Genomic DNA, 18090 nt, shown 5'->3' with positions numbered 1-18090 from the left:
ATGGGGCGTCGGGGGACCGAGGACGAGCTTCACCCCACGACGACCCCAGCGGAAGCCTCGGCCCACCCGCCGCCGGCCCCGCCCCACGGCGGCCGGGGGCCGCGGAGGGCCGGAGACGGCGGGAGGCTGGGCGGGGACGCCGCTGGCCCCGCCCACGGGGCGGAGCCTCGCCCGGCCCCGCCCCGCGCGTGACCCCGCCCCGCCCCCCCGCCCCGCTCCTCTGTCACTTCCTGATTCCCGCTTCCTGCTTCCCAGACACCGGGATCCGGAGCCGCCCGAGGCCGCCGCGCAGCCCCCTCCCCCGGCGCCCCGGCCAGTGGCGAGCGGTGAGCGCGGCGGGACCGCGGCGGGGCGCGGGCGGGGCGGGGCCCGGGGCGGGGGCGCGAGTCCGGGGAGCCCGTCCCTCCCGCTGCGCCCCACCCCGGGTCCCCGCACCCTGGAATTCCCAGCCTCTCCCCTCGGGGCGGGCCGGGGGGGGGGGGCTCTGGAAGTTGGGTCCTGGCTCCCGGAGGCCGCGCTCCGAGGCCGCGGGAGATGCTCGGCGGCTGGCGGCGCCGTCTCCCGCGAACCCCCCGCCCGGTCCTCCACCGGGTCCTGCCGGGGTCTGCGGCCGGGCTTCCCGGGACGCTGAGCGGGGCCTGGTGGGAAGACCTCGCCAGCCTCCCCTCCCCGTCTCCCAGCTGCAGATCCCCGGGCAGGAAGGGCTGCCCGAGCGCGGGGACCTGCAGGAGAGCTAAGCCCTCTCCGTTTCAGCACCACATAGCCCAGCAGGGAGGGGCTGCACAGCCCCGGTCAGGTGTCCGCAGTGGACAGGGCCCGGGTGGTGCATTTACCTACTCAAACCACCAGCTGAGGAGGCAGCATGGGCTGCATCTGTGACCCCATTCCATAACTGGAGAAACAGACCCAAGTGGATTGCAATGACCTGGCCTCCCTCTCATCCTCCCTCAGCCCTCTGGGCAGCCCTGGAAGGACGGGGTGGGGGTGGGGGGTTTGTTCGGAGGGCCCGCACTGATCCAGGGCCCTCTGTCCTGCAGACATGTCCTTCCGTAAAGTGGTTCGGCAGAGCAAATTCCGGCATGTGTTCGGGCAGCCGGTCAAGAATGATCAATGTTATGAAGACATTCGGGTGTCCCGCGTTACCTGGGACAGCACCTTCTGCGCCGTCAACCCCAAGTTCCTGGCTGTGATTGTGGAGGCCAGTGGTGGAGGCGCCTTTATGGTTCTCCCCTTAGGCAAGGTAGGCCCCATCAGCTGTAGGGAGGAGGGCTGGGGGTGCCTGAGCCACACCCATGCGTATCTGCCCCATCCCCCTTTCTGAGCAGGTATCATAATCCTGAATTACTACCCAGAAGATATTAGCACAGGTAGAGAAGGTGTTTATTACCATCAGGTCAGAGACTATAGACATTTCCTGCTCACCTTGTGGGTGGGGCCCATCTGGGTCACCCTTGAACCATGGTTCACATGTCATTCTCCCTCTGTGGAGGGGCATAAGCCCCTGGGAGGGAGGCATGTTGTCCGGGGTGGGGGTGGGAGGGTGTCTCTGCTGACTGTGTCCTCCCGCCCACAGACAGGCCGCATTGACAAGGCCTACCCGACAGTGTGTGGGCACACGGGACCTGTCCTGGACATTGACTGGTGCCCCCACAATGACGAAGTCATTGCCAGCGGCTCAGAGGACTGCACCGTGATGGTGAGCACACTGTTCAGGCCAGGGTCCTGGGCGTGGCTCCGAGCTGCTGGCCTGAGGTGGGGGCACAAGCGGAGCCTCAGCCCAGCATCCTCACCCCTACTGCAGGTATGGCAGATCCCGGAGAACGGGCTGACCTCCCCGCTGACGGAGCCAGTAGTGGTGCTAGAGGGGCACACCAAGCGTGTGGGCATTGTCACCTGGCATCCCACAGCCCGAAATGTGCTGCTCAGTGCAGGTCTGCACGGCTCTCCCACCCCCACGCCCTCTCCATAGGTGCCTCTCCCAGGCCCACCTGACAGATAGGGAAACTGAGGCCTCCTGAGGTCCAGGGGGAGTTGGCAAAGTGGACCTGGTAGGCTGAGGCCCCTCTGCCTCCATACCCCTGGACTTGAAGTAATGTTCTCCTGCGTGCCAGGTTGCGACAATGTGGTGCTCATCTGGAACGTGGGGACCGCCGAGGAGCTGTACCGCCTAGATAGCTTGCACCCCGACCTCATCTACAACGTCAGCTGGAATCGCAACGGCAGCCTCTTCTGCTCCGCGTGTAAAGACAAGAGCGTGCGCATCATTGACCCCCGCCGGGGCACCTTGGTTGCTGTAGGTGGCCCAGGAGGGCGAGGACAGCTGTGGATAGGCCGAGGGGTTTGATGGATGCTGAACTGGCTACCTGTCCTTCCCACAGGAGATAGAGAAGGCTCATGAAGGGGCCCGGCCCATGCGGGCCATCTTCCTGGCAGATGGCAAGGTGTTCACCACGGGCTTCAGTCGTATGAGTGAACGGCAGCTGGCACTCTGGGATCCAGTGAGTAATGTGGGGACAGCCTGAGGCGACAGCTTAGGGACTCGGGCTGCTGCCCCAGGGGGCTCCACTTAAGAGAGGGCTGTGCTTCCCAGACCCTTAGTTTGGCTCATGAGGCCCTCCAGACCCCAGGATCTTCCAACTCCTCCGTGTCCCTGCTGCCCAGCACTCCCTCGGAAGCCTTCTCCTTGCCTTTGCCCTTCTGAGCCGGCCCACAGTCACGGGCATCTGCACTGACCTCCAGGGCCCCTTTGAGACAGGCTGGTGCTGCCCGGCCTTGCAGGCTCCCATGACAGCGATGTTCTCCACTTTTGGTTAGAGGCCTGGGAGGAGTCTTAGGCCTGGAAGAGGCCAAGAAAGCGGACACTAGCCGGGCGCTGGTAGCTCACACCTATAATTCTAGCTACTCAGGAGGCTGAGATCTGAGGATCACGGTTCAAAGCCAACCTTGGCAGGAAAGTCCATGAGACTCTTTTTTTTTTTTTTTGGGTCCGGTCATGGGGACTGAACTCTGGGCCTGGGCGCTGTCCCTAAGCTCTTCAGCTCAAGGCTAGCGCTCTACCACTTGAGCCACAGCGCCACTTCCGGCTTTTTTCTTTTTGCTTATGTGGTGCTGAGGAATCGAACCCAGGGCCTCATGCATGCAAGGCAAGTGCTCTACCACTGAGCCAGCTTCCCAGCCCCTTTTTTTTTAATTTTAATTTTTTGCCAGTCATGGGGCCTGAACTCTGGGCCTGAGCACTGTCCCTCAGCTCTTCAGCTCAAGGCTAGCACTCTACCACTTGAGCCACAGCACCACTTCTGGCTTTTTCTGCCTATGTGGTGCTGAGGAATCAAACCCAGGGCCTCATGCATGCAAGGCAAGCGCTCTACCACTGAGCCACCTTCCCAGCCCGGTGAGACTCTTATCTCCAATAAACTACTAGAAAACTGACAGTGGTGCTGTGGCTCAAGTGGTAGAGCGCTCACCTTGAGCTGAAGAGCTCAGGGACAGCGCCTAGGCACAGAGTTCAAGCCCCATGACTGACCAAAAAAAAAAAAAAGTGGACACTGGGAACAGAAAACCAGCTGCAGGTTGGGGCAGTGTGACGTGTGAAGGCAACTGAGGCCAGGGCTGAGGGGTCTGGGCTGAGGGGGGCTGGCGTGGCCTTACTTCCCTCTGTGTTCCAGGAAAACCTCCAGGAGCCTATGGCCCTGCAGGAGCTGGACTCGAGCAATGGGGCCCTGCTGCCCTTCTATGACCCTGACACCAACGTGGTCTATGTCTGTGGCAAGGTGAGACCGGGGGGGGGGGGGGGGGGCTTGGCCGACGCAGGGAAGGGGCACGGCCAGCTGCTGACCCCCTCTCCCCACAGGGTGACTCCAGTATCCGGTACTTTGAGATCACAGACGAGTCTCCTTTCATCCACTTCCTGAACACCTTCACCAGCAAGGAGCCCCAGAGGGGCATGGGCAGCATGCCCAAGAGGGGCTTGGAGGTCAGCAAGTGTGAGATTGCCCGGTAAGAGGGGCCGCTGAGGTGGGATCCCGGCCTGGGTACGGGTCAGCCTGGGAACAGGGCCCAAGGACCCTCGAAGCAGAGAAGCAGGGTGGTCTGTCTGTGGGAGAGTCCCAAGGAAGCTGTGTGTGAGATCGCAGCTCTGCCTCTAGAGGGTGGGAGGCAGCCAGGAAAGCCGGCTCACTCATGGCTCCTCAACTCCTTTCCCAGGTTCTACAAACTACATGAGCGCAAGTGTGAGCCCATTGTTATGACTGTGCCAAGAAAGGTGAGGCCACTAGGCTCCCCCCGCCCACCTGCTCGCTTTTCTAGCAGAAGAGCCGCACAGGGTGACGGGCTGGGCCTAAGAATGGGTGTGCTGGTGGGCTAGATGAACACCATTGTGCCCAAGATCTCACCCACGTGCTCACGGATGACAGGGAGAGCTGAGGTCCTGCTGTGGACAAGCCATAGGACACAGACGCCAGACAGTCAGGAGTGGCAGTCCTAGCCGAGTGCTGGTGGCTCATGCCTGTAATCCTAGCTACTCAGGAGGCTGAGATCCGAGGATCGCGGTTCAAAGCCAGCCTGGGCAGGAAAGTCTGTGAGACTCTTATCTTCAATAAGCAGAAAAGCAGAAGTAGGACTGCGGCTCAAATGGTAGAGCGCTAGCCTTAGGCTGAAGAGCTGAGGGACAAAGTCCAGGCCTTGAGTTCAAGCCCCAAGACTGACCAAAAAAAAAAAAAAAAAAAGAAGAAGAGAGAGTGGCAGTCATGGAAGGCCTCCTCTAAGAGGCGGGACCGACGCAGGGTTTGGCAGAAGGTTGGAGCTGAGAGTGGAACGAGGGATGGGTGTTGTGGCTGCCGTGGAGTCAGGTGAAGAGGGGCCAGGCCACACGTGGCTTGGCCTCAGACGTGCAGCCTGGAGCTTGGGACACACTGCCACTGTTCTCAGCTCGAGTTCAGAGCAGCTGCATTCAACGTGCCAGGCACGTCTCAGGGCAGCCAGAGCGAGGCTGAGAGCCTCCCATGAGCTCACCATCTGCAGGCACAGTGTAGCTCCCAGGAACCAACAAAGCCACATAGCCACCCCTGTGGTTTGCAGGGGAGGGTGAGGACTGGGATTCTAGGATTCTGGCTGGGGAGGCTAGGGAGAATCTCAGAGGGCGCCGGGAATCATAGAGGCCCAGAAAGGAAGTGAAAGAGCAGGTTTTGATTTTAGTGGGGTTTTTTGGTGGTACGTGGGTTTTGATGCAAAGCTTTGTCCTTGCTTGGCAAGCGCTGTCACCTGCGGCCCAGCCTGGAACACTGGAGGCTGGGCTGCCAGTGCAGCCCTGGAGGCTGGAGGGGGGAGGGGAGGGCGCGCGGGGGGAGGTGGCCACGTAGGGACCAGATGAAAAGTCCCTGACTGTGCTCTTCTCTCCCACCTGCCTGCCCTGCAGTCCGACCTCTTCCAGGATGATCTGTACCCCAACACAGCAGGGCCCGAGGCAGCCCTGGAGGCAGAGGAGTGGGTGAGCGGGCGGGATGCAGACCCCATCCTCATCTCACTGCGAGAGGCATATGTGCCCAGCAAGCAGCGTGACCTGAAGGTCAGCCGGCGCAACGTGCTGTCAGACAGCCGGCCCACCAGCGCTGCCCGCCCCGGGACATCCACAGCCGCCTCCGCCACTGCTGACACTGCCCCCAGCAGCAGCCTCGTGGGGGCCGGGGTAGGTGCCAGTCAAGGGTGGTGGTAGGGAGTCCCAGATGTTGGCCTCATCTGCCGTGCACCTGGACGCTGCCTGGGCCTCAGGCTTCTTCCCGGTGGTAGGTTTGGGGAGCCGTGTGGCTACTGGCCCCTGACCTCGGATGTCCCTGCAGGAGGCTGGGAAGCTGGAGGAAGTGGTGCAGGAGCTTCGGAGGCTGCGGGCTCTGGTCAAGGAGCAGGGAGAGCGCATCGGCCGCCTGGAGGAGCAGCTCGGCCGCCTGGAGAACGGGGATGCTTAGGGCTGCTGCCCGCCCGTGCCCGTGCCTGTGCCCGTGCCCACACGCCTCCTTCAGACCCTTCTCACTTCACTTCTGCCGGCAGGCCTCACCAGACTCGGCTGCCCAGGGCTTCTGGGGCAGGGCATGAGCCACTGTGCCCTCACCCCTGCCTGGGGCCGTGGTAGGCCACTGCCTAGCTTGTCATTCGTATATATGGGGGGAATCTTTGTTCAAGCTCGCCTGTATTCTGAGGGACCGCGTCTCTGGCCCATCCAACCCTCTGCCCCCTCCCCAGAGAAGATGGCAAGAATGGGATCTATATTTTCATTCCAAATAAAATTCTCTTTTTAAAAGCTACGTTTGCGCTGTTGCTGCAGAGGGCAGGAGTCTTGGAGCCTGGGCAGGTGAGGTGTGGGAACCGCTCCCCTGAACCCCTCCAGGCAGACTGGAGCAGAAGACCTGCGGATACATGCCTCTGTGCCCTGCTCTGAGAAGGGCTTGCTCCTCCCGTGCAGGCCTGATCACAGGCTCTGTGGTTTGGGCCTCATCTTGCGAGGCCTGGACAGTTTGGTGAGTTTGGTGGTCCTAAGATGCTGAGGCTCCACCAGGGTCCTGTGACAGGCAGGAGTGGGTGGGGCATTGTGGGCAGGAAGCGGAAGTGTCGGGTAACCCGTAGCTGCAGTTGAGAGCTCTGGGGCTCACTTCTTGCTCAACACAGCCAGAACTGGAGGTGGGCTCCCAGCACAGAGGCCAGTGGACCAATGGTGAGCAATGAAGCCTGCTGGGCTCTTGGGAACTTGGGGCAGAAGACCCAGGGAGATCATGGGGTGGGGGGAGCTGGGCTGCCAGGCTTTGTGGGGCTCAATATTACTGTTCTAAGCTGGGCACCAGTTCCAAGCTCATGCCTATATATAATTCAGATCTCAGGAAGCTGAGATCTGAGGATCTTGGTTCAAAGCCAGCCCTGGCAAGAAAGTCCATGGGACTCTTAAACCACAGGAAAACCAAAGTGGCACTGTGGCTCAAGTGGTAGAGCACTCGCCTTGAGCTGAAGAGCTGAGGGACAGCATGCAGGCCGAGTTCAAGACCCGTGACCAACAACAACAAAAAATTACTTTGCTCCAGGTTTGGTTCTGCTCAGGACCCCTGGGCTGGACCTCCTCTGGGCCTCTTGTGAGCTGAGCCTTGGACATGGCTCTTGCCCCGGGAGCCTGGGGGACTGGAGGAAAACTTTCACCCAGCACCCGTTCTACCACATACCCCACCTGCCTTGTTCCGACCGCAGGCTTCCTGACAGCTGCACCCACCAGCCCCGGCTCTGGGGCCCTTGGGGACCGGGGGACAGATGGGGCGCTGAACGGAAACTGCAGCTGGGGCAGCCCCATGGCTAGGAGGAAGAGTACGGCTCAAGGACTCTGATCCTGGGTCCCAACCAAGCAGAAGATGAAAGCTTGCCTGGGTGTCCTGCCTGGCTGATACCTTGCAGGCCCCTTCTCCCCGCTCCGCCTCCACCCTTGGTAGTTTTGATGTTGTGTTGGCAATACTAAGCATCAAGATATGGATCTAGGTGTTTGGACCCCCCAATTTCATTGCTGTCCTGCAATTTACTCTGGTTGAGGGGCCAACAGCATATGCGAATAGAATTACTCTGTGAGAGGTGCAATGGGAGAAGGCAGGGTGGGTGAGGGGATGTGGGGGGTGTTGAGTGGCTGACCACAGTCATAAACAGCAGGCTGGTGGTCAAAGGCTGGGCCTCATCTCGGTGGAGCTGAGGCTGAGGTGAGCAGGCAGCCATGTGGCTGTGGGGTGCAGTGTTTAGGGCAGAGGGGAAAGCCGAGGCTGCGGGCTGCAGAGGCGAGTGGCAGGGTTGGGGGCTGGTCATGCTGGACCAGGGCCCCAAATAACAACTGAGGCTTTTCTGCTTGACTGTCCCCACTTTGTCTGAGAAGCAACAGAACACTTTCTCAGAGAAAGACGGAATGTGGTCTCAGCAAGCCAGCCAGGCCCAGATGACAAGCCTCCCCTGTACCCCATCTCCCACAGGCTCTGCCCCGTGCCCTCGGGCTTGGAGTGCTGCTGGCCCTGCCAGGGGCCCTGGGCTCCGGAGGTGGATCAGAGGGTGGCGCAGGCTCCAGCTCTGTCACCATTGTCCTGCTGCTGCTGCTGCTCCTGTTGCTGGTCACAGGCCTGGCCTTAGCCTGGCGCCGCCTCAGCCGAGACTCGGGGGGCTACTACCACCCGGCCCGCCTGGGGGCCGCGCTGTGGGGCCGTACCCGCCGCCTGCTCTGGGCCAGCCCCCCAGGCCGCTGGCTTCAGACCCACACTGACTTGGGGTCCCCAGAGGACCCAGAACAGCAGGAGGATGAGCAGGATGCAGAAGATGAGGACATCAGCGACAGTGTCTGCCTAGAGGAGGCTGTCCTGGGAGCAAAGGAGCAGCAGCGGGGCTCTGGACTCCACCCCGAGCAGGCCCTGGAAGCACAGGACAGTGACCACGAAGGGGCCCTGGGCCTCGGCTCTGTGGGGCCGGTGGGCTCAGGGGGCAGTGCTGAGGCCCTGCTGAGCGACCTGCATGCGTTTTCGGGCAGTGCGGCGTGGGACGACAGCGCCAGGGCGGCAGGAGGCCCGGGCCTCCACGTCACAGCGCTGTAGGAGCCAGCCTCAGGTCCCAGACCCGTGCCACCGCTTCCCAAGCTTGCCCTAGACCTGCTGTCACCCAAACCCCAGATAGTACCCCCAGTCTCCAAGCCTGAGCGCTCCTCCTTCAGAACGGCAGTTACCCCACAAGCGTTGGGGCACCCCTGAAATAAAAGCACGCAGCCCTGTGGTTCTGGGGTCCTGAAATGTCCCTCCTCTCCCTAAGCCGGGGGCCTCCCTTGCTCTGGAGCCCAGTGGAAGCCAGTCTGTGTGCCATGATTTAGTCTTTTAATTCTACAAGGGCACAGCGCAGCGTGGCGTCCCCCACCTGCAGTGTGCAGCCTTCCACGTGCGTGATTCTGGGCCCCCACATCCTCACCAGACCCCCCTCTGTCCCCTGGCCACACCAGGCTCCTGAAGCTGGCACGGGGCCTCACTTCCCTCGGTGCCACCCTTGTCCCCACCATCCTAGCGCCTGGGGCGCCCGCGGCCCTTCTTGGACTTCTTGGCCCCCGAGGGGGGCCGGATGGGGAGAGGGGCGGAGCTGGAGGGCGGCGGCGGCGATGGGGGCGGCAGGAGTGGAGGCAGAGGTGGATCGATGGGTTCTGGTGGGCCAGGGCTTGGCCGGAACCCCTCAAAAGGGGAAAACTTGAGGGGGCTACAGGGGAAAACAAGGCAGAGAGTCAGAGCCCCCAGGACCCCGCTGGGGAGGTGGCACTGGGGGAGGAAAGGCAGGCCGCACAGGAGCTCCCAGGCGTAAGCCCCTGCCCAGACCCGGTGTGCAGCAGCTGAGGTCTGCTGTGCATGGGCCAGAGCCCTCCCCCAGCCATGCACTCTGCACCTCGGTACCTGATAGGGGTGCGGGGGCTGCTGTTGAGGCGCCTTGGGGAGCGTAGCTTGGGCTGGAAGGAGAAGCCCTCCTTGATGCTGTCCAGGACAGAGGGCGCCACGTACGTGAAGCCCTGGAGAGGTGGGGCCGGGCCATGCTGAGTGACCGCACCCCTGGGCTGCGATCCCCTCCAGCTCCCCCAGGCCCCCCGCCCTGCACTACCAGAAAGGCCTGGTCAGCACTCTCACTAAGGGCTGTGTCGTCTGGACTGTCCACTGGCGTCTGCCGCGTGAAGCGGGTATCAAACTGGCTCACGTCCTCCTCCGACTGCTGTAAGCAGACCCAAACGAGGAGGGTTCGAGGGACCCCAAGGGGACAGCCGCCCCTGCCCTGGGTTCAGACCCGTACTCACCAGACTCGGCCTGAAAGGAGGGTCCACGCGGCGGGCCAGGAGGTCGTTCCAGTTGATGTGGCGGAAGAAGGGGTGCCTCTGAGGGTAGGGAGTACCCCAAACATGCCAAGCGGTCCCTCTGCCTGGTCCCAGTGGTAGCTGCTATGTCCTCGGGCCCTGCCCCCTCAGGTGGCCCCACACTCACCTGCACTTCAGCCGCGTCCCCAGGGCCGCCTCCTATCCGCTGGATGGGATTCCGCTTCAGAAACTACAGGGTCAGGGCAGAGGGTGAGAGCCGGGGGAGCCACGACTGGGTGACACCCAGAAACCCCCCCGCCCCCCAGGGCTGGCCAGGGCCAAGAGGGCCAAACCCCCCAGAACTTTCAGGGTAAGTCAGATGGCGCGTTCTCCAGGAAGCCTTTACAAAGGTTTTGCATGGCTAGCGTCACCCCAGATAGCTTTACTTTTTTTTTTTTTTTTTTTTTTTGTCGGTCGTGGGGCTTGAACTCTGGGCCTGGGCACTGTCCCTGCGCTCTTCAGCTCAAGGCAAGCGCTCTACCACTTGAGCCACAGCGCCACTTCCAGTTTTCTGGTGGATCATTGGAGAGAAGAATCTCACAGACTTTCCTGCCCAGGCTGGCTTTGAACCGTGATCCTCAGATCTCAGCCTCCTGAGTAGCTAGGATGACAGGCGTGAGCCACCGGCACCCGGCTCCAGATGGCTTTAGAAAAGCTCCATCATTAGATCTGGGTGATGCTCGCCATCCTCACCCTCATGCCTGGCCAGCAGCTGACCCCACGCAAGCTTACCAGGGTGCTTTGTGACTAGGACTTGGCCTTACCACAGAGGCTAAGACCAGGACTTAGGTCTGCAACCCCAAAGTCTGTGTATGGCGGGGGTAGGGGGGTTCAGCCTGAGTCCCCCTACACACACAGGGGTGGCACAGCCTGCTCAGCCACCCAGGGAGACACCCAGGAACATGTGGCCCACAGGGCCTAGGAGGAGAGTTGGGGGTGTGGGCAGGAGGGAGCCTCACCTTTTTGGCAAGGTCCCGGGCATCCGGAGTGAGGTAGGGGGGCAGCACCAGCTTCCCCTTGATGATCTTATCCATAGTCTTCTTCCGGTTCTCTGCGGTGAAGGGTGGCTGGAGGAGGCGGAAGGTGAGGGCGGCCTGTGGGCCTCCCACCAGGCCCTGGCCAGGCCCACGCGGGGGCTCTCCCCCACCACTGCCCTCCTCCCACAGAGGCTGGACTTGCCGATCCAGTGAGCATGTCGTACATCAGGGCTCCCAGGCTCCACCAGTCCACCGCGCGGTTGTGTCCACTGCGTACCAGGATCTCAGGAGCCCTGGGGGATTGGGGTTGGGTAAAACTGTCAGTCAGGCCAGCTCCCTCTGGCTGCCCTCCTCCCCCCTGACCAGATAGGAGACACTTACATGTACTCAATGGTACCACAGAAGGTGTGTGTGACAGCGCCCTCGTGAATGGACTCCTTGCAGAGGCCAAAGTCTGTCAGTTTGATGTGGCCTGAGGAAGAATTGGGGGGAGGGGGGTACCGTCAGGACCCTGCCTACCACAGGCTCCTTAGCTCTGCCCTTCAGATCCTGGTTGGCAGTTGTGTGTGCGTGCATGGGTGCATGTGTTTATATGTGCATGCATATGCCTACCCTATGAGTGCATACACACAGGAAGAGTACATGCATGTATATGCCTCGTGTGTGTGTGTGTGTGTGTGTGTGTGTGTGTGCGCGCGCGCGTGCGCAGATTGCAGATGCGCACCCTGGTTGTTGAGCATGATGTTCTCGGGCTTGAGGTCTCGGTAGATAATGCCTTGGGAGTGGAGATGACCCAGAGCCAGTGTGATCTCCGCCAGGTAGAAGCTGCAGAGACAGGACAGGGTTAAGTATGAGGAAGGAGGAATAGCATGGGGCCAGGGACCCCTCAGGAGATCTGCAAACATCACACCTACCAGGCTGTGTCTTCCAGGAAGATGCCTTCTCGCTCCAGGTGTGTGAAGAGCTCCCCACCTGTGACAAACACATAGTAGCCGTGTGCTAGGACCCGGCCCTATTGCTCTCTGAGCCTCCATTGCTTCTTGGGGAAAGTGGGGCTCATAAATCCCGCCCTACCTGCCTCCCAGAGCTGCCGTGGGGGACTCAATTCAAATCAGCAAACATCTACGGACGCCTATCCGGTGCCTGGCCCTGTGCTCAGTGAGGCTGGGGGAAGAGAGGAGGAGACCCAGCCACTGCCCTCTGCTGCTCATTCTAATGGGGAGACAGACACGCACACACTGTGCCAGTGCACCTGGCCGAGGCACCAGGTCCAAGAGCCTCACTACACAACCCCACGGTGGAGAAGGGGAGATGAAGTTAATCCCAACACAAGACAGAAAGTGAGGTGGTACTGGCTGTGCAGGGCAGCTCTGTGATAGAGACTGAGATCCAGAACATGAAGGGAAAAACTGGTGCTGGGGATGCGGGCAGGAAAGGGCAGGCCTGGCCCACATCACAGTGAGCAATGGGTCCTGGAGGCCAAAGCAGTGTCAAAATTATAGACTCAGCAGGTTCTGAGCAGGAGTGTAGGACTCAATTGCACTTTAAGAAGAAGACCTGGCCATTAAGCAGAGGAGTTGCCTTCCTGTGAAGGAAGAACAATGACCACTGCCCACTCTGACTGCTACAAGAGTGGACAGTGGCTACTGCAGAAGACAGAGCTAAATGGAGGACCTCAAGTAGAAATGCATAAAACCACCTTCTGGACTTCTGTGGAAACTCCCACCATCCCCAACCACCTCCAAAACAATGGGACACACTAGGCACTGGACAGACGTTTGCTGAATGAACTGATGAACAAATGAAGAGACAAAGGGTACGTGGGCATGTGCAGGCCCTCCTGGTGAGCCTACACGCAACCCTCTCAGGGTTCCCCAAGTCAGCAATGCTGCTTACGCTGCCCCAGCTCACCCTGATCAGACACCTACCGCTGAGGCACTCCAAGATGAGGTAGAGTTTGCCACCTGTCTGGAAAGCATAGGCTAGTTCTACAATGAACGGGTGCTTCACAGACTCCAAAATGTTTCTCTCAGCCCGAGTGTGTGCTGTGTCCTTGGCATTGCGCACGATTTTTGCCTAGAGATGCAGGGGTCCATCAGAAGATGAAGTTCTCCTTTAGCCTCTCACTAGCCAACACCCTTATTTTCTCCTCCACTTCCTGCTTTTATTATTTTGCAAGCACAATGTTTAACCTTGAACAAAACTCCAAATAATCAGAGGAACAAAAGAGGGGCTGGTAATTCAGTAAAACTCCAAGATACAATTTTTTTTTTGGGGGGGGGTCCAGTTGTGAGGCCTGAACTCTGGGCCTGGGCACTGTCCCTCAACTCTTCAGCTCAAGGCTAGCACTCTACCACTTGAGCCACAGCGCACTTCCAGCTTTTTTTCTTTTTGCTTATGTGGTGCTGAGGAATCGAACCCAGGGCCTTATGCATACAAAGCAAGCACTCTACCACTGAACCACCTTCCCAGCCCCTCTAAGATACAATTCTTTACATACTAAACACAACTGAGTCCTACCAGCCAAGGTCTTGAGTACACTGTGGACCTACAGTGACATCATGATCACCCCCTCAATAATTAGTACATGAAATCAGGGAAACAGGGGCTGGGAATGTGGATTAGTGGTAGAGCACTTGCCTAGCATACATGAAGCCCTGGGTTTGATTCTTCAGTACCACATACACAGAAAAGGCCAGAAGTGGCACTGTGGCTCGTGATAGAGTGCTAGCCTTGAACAAAAAAGATGCTCAGGGACAATGTCCAGGCCCTGAGTTCAAGCCATAGGACAGGCAAAAAAAAAAAAAAAGAAAAAGAAAAAGAAAAAAAAAATCAGGGACATATGGTGAAACATGATCACAATGAGCTGCTTTCCTACAGCCAACAACTGCCAGGTCAAAAACAACTAGATTTTTATCTGTCTATCTATCTATCTATCTATCTATCTATCTATCTATCTATCTATCTATCTATCTATCTATCTATTGTTGGTCCTGGGGCTTGAATTTGGGGCCTAGGCACTGTCCTTGAGCTCTTTTGCTCAAGGCTAGGGCTCTACCACTAGAGCCATAGCACCACTTCCAGTTTTCTGGTGGTTAATTGGAAAAAAGTCTCAAGGACTTTCCTGTCTGGACTGGCTTTGAACTATGATCCTCAGATCTCACCCTCTGAATAGCTAGGATTACTGGCGTGAACCACCAGCGCCTGGCCACAACTGGAATTTTTTTAAAGGTCAATGGTCCACAACATTTACATATTCTACATGATTCTCTTGGTTCCCAGCCAGGACCTTTTTGTCATATTCTGTCACTCCATTGAAACGCTCTGCCATTTTGCTGCAGTCAGCCTTTTCAGAGACTGGTTTATCCTCTCTAACAAAGGGTTTTTCAACTTGACACTATTTTTTAAATTCTTTAATGCTTTGGAGATGCAGTCTCATTCTGTAACCCAGGTTGGCTTCGAACTTTTAAGCTCCTACTGCTTCAGTTTCCCCAACACTGGGACTACAAGTACAGCCCACAAAGCCTGACTAACTTTGATAACATTGGCATAGTGGGCAGACAATGCTTTGTTGTGGGAGTTGGTCATGTCCACTGGGGAATGTTCAGCAGTATCCCTGGCCTCTACGCACTAGAGGCCAACAGCATTCCCCTCACCAGTTCTGATACAAATGCCCGGCCAAACACTGGCCCATGACCCCTGGGAGTTCCAATACACCAACAATTATCAATAATTACAATAATTATCGCAACAAATAATAAACTAGCCAATGACAAAGGCAAGGACCATGTCCTCAGTCCTGTTGATAGCTGGCTTTGGAAGCCTGACATCACACACAGGGCTGGCAGCCACAGTACTTGCTGGCTAAGCAAATGACTCACCTTCCTCAGGACTTTCATGGCATATATTTTGCCCAAGTTGGTGCCTTGCACTTTTCGAACCTGGAACACCTGTAGGGCAGGGGAGACAGGATCAACTTCCCTCTCCAAGACCTACCTTCAAGAAGCCCCACCCTGCAGCTGTAGCCTTGAGACCGAAAAGCCAAGGGCGGGTCGGTAAAGATCTCTATCCACTGAGAACGTCTGCCCTTCCCTCCTAGGTTTCTAGCTCTGAATCCCATCAGAGGCGTGGCTCCCTCCCAAGTCAACTCTGTATTGAGAGTCCTAAGAAGGCCCCAGGGCTGCAGCTGAGGAAGTGGAAGTGGGGGTGGGGTGCCAGTACCTTGCCATAGCCCCCCTTGCCCAGCACACGCAGCAGCTCAAAGCAGTGCGGACCGATGCGCTCAGCGCCCACATTCACACTGGTCTCGGTCAGCTCCACCTCCTCATACTGTCCCACAGGCCTACGGGCACAAGAAGTCGTCAATTCAGACCAGGCTCCGGCGCTCCCAGGGACCCCTTCCCCACTCCATCCCCCAACCCCCTTCAGGACCCGCACTCACTCCTGGCCAGCAGCCCTCAACTCGGCAAGGGGACACACATCCTGTGAGAAACCGAGGGGTAAGACGCAAGGAAGGGGCTCTGCTTGGCTGGGGAGAGGCGGGAGCAGGGGTGGGAGATAGCAAGGGCTGGGGAGGAGAGGCGGGGGCAGAAAGCCACAGTCGGTGCCCGAGCTGGGGACGGGAGAAGGGGCGGGGAGAGGGAAGCGGGCCGGAGCGGAGGAGGGTCGGGGTGTGCAGGGGTCGGAGCCCACTGTGGGAAGCAGAGCCGCGGCTCTGGCCTGGCCCGAGTGACAGGCTCGGCTCCCACATCCAGGGGCGCCGGGAGGAGCACTCTCACCGCGGGGCTGAACTCCGGCTCGCCCTCCTCCTCGCTGCCTTCCTCCGTCTCCAGGTCTAGATCAAACACGGCCGCCATGGCCGCGCCGGCCCCGCAGGACCCTCGGCGGGCTGGAAGCCGAGCTCGGACTGACAGTCCCAGGTCTGGGCCAGTACATAATCATTCCGCGCCAGATGTCGCCGACTCCGTGACGCAAAATAGCTTCGCCTGGTTTCAGACAGGCCTGTTCATTTGGCCGGGAGCCAAGATGGCGCCTGCGCAATGTCTTTCGGGAGTTGTAGTCCAAGAGCCCCGTCCTACCTATCCCTTCAGCCCGCTGAACCTGCTTTCTAGTCAACCTCTCTTCCAAACACTACGGTTCAGCATCAGATAGGAGCGACTCAAAGGCTCCCAGTTGGGGGCTCCAGGGAAAGTCTGGGTTTGGATGTAGAGAGTCACAAGTGCACACAGGTGTGAATGTCAAGCTTAGTGCCAGGCTGTTACCAGGATCCTGTCCTAGAAAGCTTGGGACATCTGAGCAGGAGCTTCTGTCAATTCTTAAGCACACTTACTAAATTCAACTGCCTGGTACAGAATAGGCACATTACAGAATATGGATGAAAAGATGAGTGAACATCTTAAACCTGGCCTAAGACTTGAGACGACATCTTGATTTGTGTTATATGGGACTGTAGCTGCAGCCTTGAAGCCTTCAGAGGGTTCTCAATACCGAGTTGACTAGGAAAGGATCCAAACCTTTGTTGGACTTCAGAGCTAGAAACCTAAAGCAGGGAAGGGCAGATTTTATCAGAATTGATACAGATCTTTACTGCCCCACCCTAGCTGTGTGTGTGCTCCGATTGCTGGGGTTTATCTATTTGTTTTTACCTCTTGCACAGAAGAGGCTTAGTGTCCACTCTGTAGGACAGAATTTGGGGGTTCCCAGGTTGGTGATGTGGTGACGGGATTAGTTGATGGCTTTTTTTTTTTTTTTTGATCGGTTGTGGGGTTTGAACTCTGCGCCTGGGCGCTGTCCCTCAGCTCTTCAGCTCAAAGCAAGCCCTCTACATTTGAGCCACAGCACCACTTCTGGTTTTCTGGTGGTTTGTTGGAGATAAGAGTTTCAGGGACTTACCTGCTTAGGCTGGCTTTGAACTGAGATCCTTAGATCTCAGCCTTCTAAGTAGCTAGGATCAGGCGTGAGCCACCAGAAGTCCCCCCCCCCCTCCGTGTGAAGGGTTTACTTGAATGTAGCCTCAGGTTGTGATCCCACGAGAGGAGGGCCTCAGGTTTGGACCAGAGGTGAGTATAAGGTAGATCCCTACTACAGATTCTTCCTGAGGTCCAGCTTGTGGGCTGGTTTTCACTTAGCCCCAGATTGCAGAATTTCCCCCTTCTTCCCTCCTCCCCTCCCCAGCTGAGCCCCACTGGAGATAAACAATCCCATAGTCTAGGCACTTCACTCAGTCACTTTATTTGGGTAGGAATGCCCGGGGAGCTGCGTCACAGCTCCTGTGCTGAGCAGAAACAGAATTCTTGATTCTGAACAACAAATACAGTCTAGAGAGATTCTCTCTGCCTGTGCTAGTGTGTCATGAGCCAAAGTGTTACTACTGCAGAGGTGAAGATCCAAGACTCTTGGAGTTTCCAACAAAGAATTGAATGAAGGTACACACACACACACACACACACACACACACACACACACACACACACACACACACACACACACACACACACGCATAAAGTGGCAAAGCGAAGAGTTTAATTAAAGAGAGAATACACTGTTAAGGGAAAAGATAGGCTCAAGCTAGGTGGCTCAAGAGCAAACACATGGTTAAGAAAATTTCAGCTTTTTAGTCAGGTACGGATGGCTCACGCCTATAATCCTGGCTACTAAGGACACTGAGATCCGAGGATCTCAATTCAAATCCAGCCCAGGCAGGAAAATCTGAGACTCTTATCTCTAAGAAACCACCAGAAAACCAAAGTGGCACTTTGGCTCAAGTGGTAGAGCACTGGCTTTGAGCTGAAGAGCTGAGGGACAGTGCCACAACAAACAAAGAAGAAAAAAGAAAGAAAATTTCAACTTTCTAGGGTTTAGAGAATGTGGAAGGAGTTCTTGTAACGATAGTGGGCTGATCTGAGGAAAATGAAGGATATGCCTTGGCAGATATTTGCAAGGTATCTGCACATGTACATGGTAGCCATCCCATGGTTTAAAGTGGATGTATGAGATACAAACCACATGCATGGAACCTTAAGTAGGAGTTTGTTGCACAAAGGATGAAAAATAGTTCTACTATGCAGGTGTCTTCATTCGGTTAGAACTGGTCTGTAGTTTTTCTATTCCTAGAGAGAAGCTCTAATAGCAAACTGACCACTAATTACCTCTGAGGAAGAGTGGCCTTGGAGGTACTAGGGAGGAGACAGTGCTCGTGAGTGGTGTCTCCGAGGTTTGACTAGGAGAGTGGGTTGGTGT

General features: G+C 57.7%; 3 protein-coding genes across 3 annotated transcripts; 2 read left to right on the top strand and 1 right to left on the bottom strand.

Moving 5' to 3' along the window:
* The first annotated feature begins 242 nt into the window (after positions 1 to 242).
* Positions 243 to 6296, top strand: LOC138824370 (coronin-1B). The gene is made up of 11 exons (XM_070018228.1): positions 243 to 326; positions 1038 to 1240; positions 1574 to 1696; positions 1802 to 1931; positions 2112 to 2293; positions 2379 to 2498; positions 3666 to 3770; positions 3851 to 3996; positions 4204 to 4261; positions 5414 to 5683; positions 5835 to 6296. Exons 2-11 carry the CDS (start codon positions 1040 to 1042, stop codon positions 5958 to 5960), a joined length of 1461 nt encoding a protein of 486 aa, XP_069874329.1. The 5' UTR covers positions 243 to 326; positions 1038 to 1039; the 3' UTR covers positions 5961 to 6296.
* Positions 6297 to 6606: 310 nt separating this feature from the next.
* Positions 6607 to 8766, top strand: LOC138824369 (protein tyrosine phosphatase receptor type C-associated protein-like). The gene is made up of 2 exons (XM_070018226.1): positions 6607 to 6703; positions 7983 to 8766. The coding sequence occupies exons 1-2, from the start codon at positions 6701 to 6703 to the stop codon at positions 8589 to 8591; spliced, it is 612 nt and encodes a 203-aa protein (XP_069874327.1). The 5' UTR covers positions 6607 to 6700; the 3' UTR covers positions 8592 to 8766.
* An 81-nt stretch (positions 8767 to 8847) lies between these two features.
* On the bottom strand, positions 8848 to 15837 carry LOC138824368 (ribosomal protein S6 kinase beta-2). The gene is made up of 15 exons (XM_070018225.1): positions 15630 to 15837; positions 15293 to 15333; positions 15073 to 15193; positions 14733 to 14801; positions 12780 to 12927; positions 11766 to 11823; positions 11576 to 11676; positions 11233 to 11323; positions 11054 to 11144; positions 10834 to 10941; positions 10002 to 10064; positions 9818 to 9895; positions 9628 to 9735; positions 9426 to 9538; positions 8848 to 9234 (listed from the first exon to the last, which is right to left on the bottom strand). The coding sequence occupies exons 1-15, from the start codon at positions 15705 to 15707 to the stop codon at positions 9045 to 9047; spliced, it is 1458 nt and encodes a 485-aa protein (XP_069874326.1). The 5' UTR covers positions 15708 to 15837; the 3' UTR covers positions 8848 to 9044.
* Positions 15838 to 18090: the final 2253 nt, after the last annotated feature.

This window comes from Dipodomys merriami, unplaced genomic scaffold (assembly GCF_024711535.1).
Source record: "Dipodomys merriami isolate MVZ:Mamm:240054 unplaced genomic scaffold, mDipMer1.0.p SCAF_128, whole genome shotgun sequence".
Lineage (NCBI taxonomy): Eukaryota > Metazoa > Chordata > Mammalia > Rodentia > Heteromyidae > Dipodomys > Dipodomys merriami.
Note: the sequence above shows the minus strand (reverse complement) of the source record. Positions and strands in the feature narration are given on the sequence as shown.

What these genes read in the sequence shown, in the direction of transcription:
- LOC138824370 (XM_070018228.1), top strand. Translation starts at nt 1,040, where the DNA reads ATGTCCTTCCGTAAAGTGGTTCGGCAGAGCAAATTCCGGCATGTGTTC. An exon ending in GCCGGGGCACCTTGGTTGCT is followed by an intron (nt 2,294 to 2,378) that starts GTAGGTGGCCCA and finishes TCCTTCCCACAG; the next exon opens with GAGATAGAGAAGGCTCATGA. An exon ending in AGCTGGCACTCTGGGATCCA is followed by an intron (nt 2,499 to 3,665) that starts GTGAGTAATGTG and finishes TCTGTGTTCCAG; the next exon opens with GAAAACCTCCAGGAGCCTAT.
- LOC138824368 (XM_070018225.1), bottom strand. Translation starts at nt 15,707, where the DNA reads ATGGCGGCCGTGTTTGATCTAGACCTGGAGACGGAGGAAGGCAGCGAG. An exon ending in GGGACGCGGCTGAAGTGCAG is followed by an intron (nt 9,896 to 10,001) that starts GTGAGTGTGGGG and finishes CCCTACCCTCAG; the next exon opens with AGGCACCCCTTCTTCCGCCA. An exon ending in CTCCTTTCAGGCCGAGTCTG is followed by an intron (nt 9,736 to 9,817) that starts GTGAGTACGGGT and finishes GTCTGCTTACAG; the next exon opens with CAGTCGGAGGAGGACGTGAG.